At 48.7% G+C, this 8,678-nt stretch overlaps 1 protein-coding gene across 3 annotated transcripts in view; it reads right to left on the bottom strand.

The window, feature by feature from the left end:
- Positions 1-2,732: 2,732 nt before the first annotated feature.
- The window catches only part of Adarb1 (adenosine deaminase RNA specific B1), a 122,565-nt gene continuing 116,619 nt past the window's right edge, over positions 2,733-8,678 (bottom strand). For 2 of the 3 annotated variants that reach the window (XM_028773946.1, XM_028773947.1), the window contains 2 exons: positions 7,580-7,758; positions 3,861-6,812 (listed from right to left, as the gene is read on the bottom strand). In XM_028773946.1, coding sequence (XP_028629779.1) covers positions 6,633-6,812; positions 7,580-7,758 — 359 coding nt within the window. In that variant the 3' untranslated portion in view covers positions 3,861-6,632. Of the gene's footprint in view, positions 6,813-7,579; positions 7,759-8,678 lie in introns of all 3 variants that reach the window. The other variant, XM_028773945.1, reaches the window with a different exon arrangement.

Here is an 8,678-nt window from a genome sequence, read left to right as displayed (position 1 = left end):
GTCTTCAGACACACCAGAAGAGGGCATCAGATGCTATTACAGATGGTTGCGAGCCACCATGTGGTTGCTGGGAATTGAACTCAGGACCTCTGGAAGAGCGGTCAGTGCTTCTTACCACTGAGCCATCTCTCCAGCTCCTACATCACTGGCGGTAACAAAATCTCATTGACCTAGTACTTCCTAATGGGCTGATCAGGGCTTTTCCAACCTATAGCCACAGATCATGAGGCCCCTGATTCACTGTGGCAGTCTAGACTCAGTTATATTCTAGCTTTGTTGTTGTGGGTGTGTTAAGAAAACTGAATGGAGAGATGGCTCAGTGATTAAGAGCACTGGATGCTCTTCAGAGGTCCTGAGTTCAACTCCCAGCAACCACATGGTGGCTCACAACCATCTGTAATGGGATCTGATGCCCTCTTCTGGTGTGTCTGAAGAGAGCAACACTGTATTCACATACATAAATAAATACACCTTTTTTTTTTAGAAAGAAACTGAATGAATTAAAATCACAGCAAACAGTATTCTGAATTTCCAAGTAATATCCTTCAAATCTGACACTTTAAAAAAATTTAAAGTTGTGAGAACGGTCTTAATGTCTCATCAGCTGTCTAATCAATGAGGTTTTCATTCAAGTGTTTTAAAGCAAAGGACTAGAAAGCACTTGGATTGCTGAAGGATCTGTCATCCTGTCATCCTGAGTTATGGTGTTTATGACACCACTTAATCAAGGGGCTGCCACTTACCTGTGATTCTCTGTCACCTTGTTAAGTCTAATATATTCAGAAGGGGTCTGGGACATTGAGATGCAAATTTCAGTGCTTTCCACCCCCTCCCCATCACTCACCAATTTAATATTGATAAAATGCTTTCCCCACATCATCGTTTTAAATGTACTTTTGTTGCGACTGTGTGCTTGCAGACTTTGCACATTCTATTTATGGCACACGTCCTCCACGTGACCTAATCCTTCTTGTCACACCGGTGAACCAAGTCAGACCTATTTTCTATCAGGAAAAAAAACCCTGACCTACTTTTCCAATAGAAACAAGAGTGTTAGCAAGCTTTTCTAGGGACATTGGAAAAGAAAACCATGAGAAATGAATTACAGTAGACGGCCTGGAAGAGAAGAAATTACGGAGGGCAATCAAGGCAGGCTTTTAAACGTGTGGATCTAATATAGCTACTTGGCTCATCTTCTATTTAAAGAAAATGAGTCTTAATTTGTAACAACCTCATGAAACATGCAGGTGAACGTTCAGGTTACGCACCGAGAAGAATGAGGAGAGGCTCTTTGTGTCCTCTCTGCTTATGGCTCCTAGTGAGTTTGTTTGCACGGGTGTGCTCTCTCTCCTCCCTCTAGTTTCTGTAAGACTGAGGATGGAACGCAGGGCTTCTCCCACCGTGAGGCAAGTGCTTTAACTGTACTGTAGCCTTTGTCTGATTTGTTAGCATCTTCATCAAATGCCCCTTCATATTTACAACAAAGGAAAGGACGGGCTGCTGTTGGAACACAGTCCAAGAATGGATCATGTGAGAGGAGTTTTGAGTGCTTGTGAGAAAATTAAAACAAAAAACCCGAACAAACAAACAAACAAACAAACAAACCAAGACCAGGGTCTTGTGATCTGAGTTTCTTCAAAACCACAGAACTTTCTTTTGTGTTTCAGGCATAGAGACGTGTGATCTTACTTCAGATTATAAAAAACATGTTTTTGTCATTGTGATTATATTCAGCTTGAACCCATGAGAACTTTGCTCATGTGATCATTCTATTTTCTCAAGATTTGTTTATTTATTTCATCTATGTGGGTACACTGTCGCTCTCTTCAGACACACCAGAAGAGGGCATCGGATCCCGTTACAGATGGTTGTGAGCCACCGTGTGGTTGCTGGGAATTGAACTCAGGACCTCTGGAAGAGCAGTCAGTGCTTTTAGCCACTGAGCCATCTCGCCAGTCCTGAATTCATGATACTTTAAAGAACATTTGGTTCATTCACACAAAATAAAAGACACAAGCAGAGAAGTAAGTTGCCTGAGACCCAACTTGGGTAGGTACCCAAGTGGCCTTCTGACCCTGGAGAGGAGGGCGTGGAAGGAGCAGAGGCAGCTGGCTTTGTTAGGTCACACAGGTTAACAGTTTACACTTAACAGTTAGTTGTTTGCCTCCATTTTGGCTTTCCCTGTTTTCAGCCTGAGATAAACAACGGAAGACAAACGTGTTTCACTTAGTAGAGAAAGTCAAACTCTCAGCTGAACTGGTTTTACTCCCTGACCAGTTCCAAAGCAGAGAAGCAGGCCGTGTCTCTAACTGTGCTGTTTTTAAAAGACACATGGTGCACACGACTCTGACTCTTTAAAAAACACTTCTATATTTATTTTATATTTAATTACAGATCAACCAAATAGGTGTTTTCAACGGGACACGAAAAGCCATCCTAGGTTCCACAGCTCGAATCCCTTCCTGGTAGATTCGCTCACATGCTCTCTTACAGAATACACACACTCTCAAGACCACACTAGAACAGTCTTGTAGCCAACCCCCCCAGAATCATGAATGTCCTTCCTTCTACAGCACCCTGTAGGAGAGGCGGATGAATGCGCCGAGCACTTGGTACAGTGGACAGGAGGTGACATGGCCAGACACACTCAAGAGCAGCTATCCACACCTCTCAAGTCACGATCGAAAGCAAGGGAGGCGAGGACGACGTGAAAAGGAAAATGTCCACACAGGTCATAGTGAAACGTCTTAGTCTTTATTGAGAACATCTCAGTCCTTTGTCTACATGTGACAGCGTCTCATGCTCAGTTCCGGCTGGGCTCGGTGTGAGGAAGCTCATGCAGGCTGTAACATGTGGTATATACATAAATATACATACAGAGAACACTGAGGATTGTATCTTAGCAACACGTTTCTCGGCTGAATTACATTCATGTAAAAGTGTCCAAACTTTAAAATCAAATTAAAAGTATATAACTCAAAGCCTGGAAAAGCTAACAGCTTTTAGGGGCTTATCCCGTTAACATTCCACAAACTGTGCTTTTAACCTGCTGTGTTCCATTCAGAAGAATGGCCCATCAGTTCCGTTTGCACCATCAGCTCCCGCTGTGGCTACAGTTAAGTGCTTCTGAGGCTGGGCACTTGCATTCAAACAGCTAACAGAAAGTACAGGCACTACCACAGAGACTGAACATTTCCCCAGGAACTGAACGAAGAGTGCACTGAGGAGTCAGCCGTGATTGGTCAGACCATGGGACTAATTCCCTCACAGTCCCTGGCGGGTCGGAGGCTTCCCAATTCCAATTTCCTAATGTCTCATGGACCCAGTTAGTCCCAGTGTGGAGCAGTTCAAAGCTACAGAGTGGGCGACCACCCCCTAAGCCTTGGGGAGACTGTCACATGATAGATATGCCTAGAGACAAGGACACACACAAGCTGTACACACTGAACGCATACACTGCCCTTCTCACGATGTGGTCTGGGGCTGACGAGATGAAGGGATCTTCTGAGAGGTTCCCTAATTTCAAGAACTTACAGGTTTGTATTTCAGCTCATTTTTATTTCTCTTTCTGGAGCAAAATTCTGACTGGAAGAGCTGACATTTCTGGAGTAAAGTATTTTGGAAGTGACAAGCTGCTCCTGCATTGTGTGTATTTACTCTTGGCGCAGGGTGATGTGCACCTCACCCCACATCCCTGACCCTCTGGTGGCTGCCCAGGTGCACCTGTCTGAAACTAAAGTTTAAAAACCAAGCAGCATGTACAGTCTGGAGGCAAGAGGAGCTGGGGGATAAAACAAACATGCCTTGTGAGACAATGGCCTGCACACTTACAAATATTTTTTTAATTACTAAAAAAAAAAAAAAAAAAAAAAAAACTTCAAAATAGAATGTTGAAAGACTCAGATTCAAAGTTGTTCTTTGGTGTCCCTTGCTAGGAGAGGTGCTACCTCCTGACACCATGAAGGGGTCAGGGCTAACGGCAGAGGCACCACACTCACCCTGCCTACATCTAAGTAGAGAGCCTCAGCTCTGTAGAAACAAGACACCCCACCCAGGACTCCCAGCAACCACACCTTCCTGTTGTGCAGCTATTGCCCCGCGGACGATGGGCCTGAATAACCCCGAGGGATACTGCTTTGTGGAATTAACCCTTCGGGTTTAGCTAGGCACACAGAACAGAGAAGCTCCTGTCCTTTACCTGTTGAAGTATCCAAGACATTTCCATCAGGGAAATGTGTCTTGGTGTGTCAAGCTTTCTGCTGAGTCTGTGACATTTAGATCCTGGGAGTGAACGACACCATCATGGGGACCTTCGGGAAGAGGCTAGAAGAGCTTAGTGTCTTAAATTAGTATTTGTTTCCTTTTTCTCTGGTCACAGATGGGCTGTCGAGCTACCGTATCCTGGGTGCAGGGACTGCTGCCTCCTCACCACAGGGTGCCTCCTTTCTCTCCTTTCCCGGCCTAGGTCAAGTCTAAGCAGGACCAGCCCCCATGGTTTCAGATGCTCTGTGCATGTAGCATTCACTTCCTGGTTGGGCGCCCTTGTTATCTGACATGGGAAGCCATATGTAAGCATGGTTTTTATTGTATATAGAATATACTTTTGCTATACTTTCTAACCAAAATGTACTTAAAAACAAACAAAATCCATCTTCCCATCTCCACTAGAAGAAACATGATTTAAAAGCAAGAGTAAGAACACACCAGCATGTGTTTTTCTTTCTAGAAAGTGCAGGAGCCTGTGGGGGGAGGTGTGGTACTGTGATAAAATGAGACCATTTCTCTAAGGAGCCCCAGTGCATTTTACCCAAAGGTGGCCCTGCCATGGCACACAAGGCCCAGAAATCCTGCCTGAGAGGGCTCCCTTTCAGGGGGGCAGGTGGCGATCTGAGGAGATCCGAGATAGCACGTGTCACTAGGGAGTTCTGGTAGGACCTTCATGGCTCGAAGATCAAGCCCCACAGGACGAGAACCTTGGGAGACACCCACAAGGACACAACAGGGCTCCTGACATGGAGACACAGGTAAGTCTCACACAGGCAATGACACACAGCCTCTTGAGGCCTGCTGGGATTCTGGTGGAACCCACAGTGGCTATGCTCTCATTCTGTTTCTCTCTCGGTGTGTCAAGGACACGAACACCTGGGTGAACAGCTTGGAGCCACACAGCTGTCAGAGCTTTGGATGCAGCCATGGCAGATGTGTGCTGAGGGGTGAGTCTGCACCTTCTCTGCTCACGGTCCTGAAGCTCTTCAGAGCAACCTGCTGGACCAGGTTGGCACACTGAGCAGACAGCCACAGCCCCTCCTCCCTCTACTCCTCCCTAATCCTGAGTGGAAACAACAAGGCACCTGGGGCAAGTCTGACACAGGAGGTCCAGGTGTCCACTCCAGGGCCCTGGGTGCCACTCTGTGCAGAAAGGGTGCTAGGCAGCATCTTGGGGTTCAACCCCGAGATGCCAGGAGCACCCAGGCCTGCTTGTGGAGACACCAATGTCTGGTCTGCAGCGTTCCAGGCTTACACTGTCCCACCAGCTTCAACCTGAATGTTTTACTTCTCAAATACGTGTCTGATAAAGCTGGAAGGAATACCTTATGTGGGATGCTCCAACAAGAACGGTACCTGCTTACAACTCTTCCCATCCTGTGAAGCTTTCTGAGCGCTCAGTGGCTCCTACCCACCAGATCCCAAGGGAGGGGCAGAAGGAGGGCTGTGCTCTGACTGCGTAAGCAGCCCTACTGAGTACCTCTAGGTCACAAAACCTATATGGTTAGAACCCCTAAATGATGGCTAGCCCAGGTGGGCTATGGACAGATTTCATCTTCAGTTACTTAGAAGCAAATAGACTTTTCCATGATTTGAGCCTAACCAGGAGCGTGGGCGATTCTAGAGGCAGCAGAACCTAGGTCTTGACTCTGTAGGACACAGGATCCCAGATGCAGGGCCAGATGTGTGCCGAGGTCACACCATATCATGCTGGGGCTGCCCCAGGAGAGCTGTTAAAACCTACTGTGCGGACCTACTGGGTGTGAAGGACCTACGGAGAGGAGCCCCACACAGACGTGCGCGTGGCGGCTCTACTTCCTACCTCTATAGTTTCCTGCTCTTTCACATAGAAACGCTTCTTTTCTTTTTCTTTTCTTTTTTTTTTGCAATTAAAATAATGTGGCATAAAAGTGACCTGACATAATTACTTCTTATTTTATAAATCTCATTCCTAGCTCTGAATAAATTATTTATTCAAGAATCTCACACAAAGTAATTTCTATTTTCCTACACTTGTGGAAGCCCTACTCAGTAGAACTCGGGGTCTAATGTAAACTGAGATATAAAACGGTCACTGGGTAGCTCGAGAGGGGAAATGTGTGGCAAGGGGTGCTGATGGGCCCCTGCGCCCCCGTGCACCCACTGTGCACCTCATCCCTACTCAGATGTGAGGCGCCCGGCACCCTACACATCCCCACGCTGCCCTGTTGGGGTGAGAGCTGCCGGGGATGATGCTTCATGTCCAGTGGTTCCCCCAGACTCCCCGTGCCGTCCCCGAGGTGCACACCTGTCCCAGTTCAGATGCAAGGCTCTGGGGGACGGTTCGGCACCACAGCCTCACACTCTGTGCTCGACACCCGCCTGGCTCAGGGAGTGAAGGAGAACTGGTCCTGCTCTGTGGGCTTCTCCACCCAGGCACCCAGCCCCGCCTTGATGAAGGCAGTGAACAGACGTGCCTTGGCGGCCTGGTACTCCTTCGCGGCCAGCTTGGACTCGTGGTATGTGGTGGGCTTAGTGATCTTGGTGCGCAGCAGGTGGGGGGGAACCTGTGGAAGGACACATGCACACACATGTAAAGCAACTACTGGAGCAGCAGCAGAAGAGACAAGAACCTGGCGTGACGTTCAAAAAAGGATGCTCAGAGCTGGGCTGGCTTGTGAAAGAACAAACAGAAGGTTCTCTCCTAGATGGAATGGTACCGGCAGGAGGCCAGGGCTAAGGCTCAGTTTAACCTCTAAGCAGTGGCTTGCTGGTCAGACAGACAGCTGCAGATAGAAGCAGACCTATGCTTCTGGCAGATCCCAGAGGATAGGGTCACCAAGATAGCATCTGTCTGTCCCCTTGAGGATGGGGGGTTTCAGTACAGGGGAGCCCTATATTGTTGCACTGAGCTGTCCTAATAATAATAATAAAACCCGTATCCCTGGCTTAGCTGAGAACCAATGTCACCCTGCCTTATCTGGGTTTACTTGGGTAAAGAGCTCTGCAGCTGAGGTAAGTTTCTGATCCTGGATGAAGGGAACAGAAGCTGGTGCAGCAGTGTTCACTGACTGCCCTTCCTTTTCGTGATAGGTAATCTCCTTCCCCAGGGCTGGGGCAGCAGCTGAGACTAGAGGGAAGGGAGGACGCTGACTCTGAGGCAGCTCTTAGGCTGGAACCAGGGCCATACTCTTAAGCTAGCAACAGTCTGAAGAAATACGATTTCTTTTGACATGATCGTGTTAGGAGGGCTGCAATGAGGACCCGACGGTGGAAGCCGGGAGGGATGGAAGGGATGGAGGTGGGCCGACACCCAGCGAGGGCGCCTCAGTACCTTGCCGTGTACACGCATCCAGCGACAGTACAGCGCGTGCTTACACAGGCGGGACGGGCGGCCGAGCTCGTCCTTCCCTGTTGTGGCATTGATCACCTCAATGGCAGTGTCGCCCACTGTCCAGTTGACACTGAAGTTGGGCGCCTTCCCTGGCTGCCGCGCCTCTGCATTGCTGATGCCTGAAACCAAGAAGACACAGGATGTAATGTGAATCCCCTGCTTCCCATGGGCAGGGGGAGGGGCCGGCACAGCACACAGTTCAGAGCTGAGAAAGTGTATCTTACTAGGACAAGGCACAGGAGGAGGCTTAGCATAGCCCAGGATGCAGCCGTCTCTGGCTCAGAAGAGAACAGGGCTGGGAGTCAGACCTGACACATACAAATACACTTGTGTGCTTGTCTGTGAGGAGCAAGAGTCAGACAGAGCCCCGGATCCACAGGATTTCCGATCAAGCATGCCTTATCCCTCCCTGGGGACCTACTGAGTTAGAAACCTTGCAAGGGACAGATGGGCAGGCTGCCTTAGTGTCACTCGGGTTCTACTGAGCAGAGCCAGAGGGGCTGCTCAAGCACAGCCTGTCGCCCTGCCTCTCCAGTGCCACACAGCCAGGACACTCAGCTTTACCACACAGCACTCCAGGTACACAAGGGGCATCAGCGAGTAAGGGCAGGTGCACCTATGGGCATAAGTGATTTTGTCATAACCGACCCCAGGCTTGATCCGAGGAGTGATCGGAAGAAAGCTATGACTGAGGAAACTGACCACACACGTTCAGACCTAAATGCCACACCTTAGGACACAGGAAGCATGGGTACTGTAGCCCTCTTACACGCAGGCACACTTACTAGGAGAAAGTGGATGGGGACAGAAATGCAGAGGTAACGTGAAGACTGTGAAGAGGGCAGCTCTGAGCAGGAGGACTCACCACAGCGTGCTTGTTACTCAAGACATCTGAGAGAACGAGAGGCAAAGGCACACACACACAGATGCACACACACAGATGCACACACACACAGATGGGTACGCACACACACACACACACAGATGTACAGACACACAGATGCACACACACACAGATGCACACACACACAGATGCACA

Source organism: Grammomys surdaster, unplaced genomic scaffold, assembly GCF_004785775.1.
Source record: "Grammomys surdaster isolate TR1022 unplaced genomic scaffold, NIH_TR_1.0 237, whole genome shotgun sequence".
NCBI lineage: Eukaryota > Metazoa > Chordata > Mammalia > Rodentia > Muridae > Grammomys > Grammomys surdaster.
Note: the sequence above shows the minus strand (reverse complement) of the source record. Positions and strands in the feature narration are given on the sequence as shown.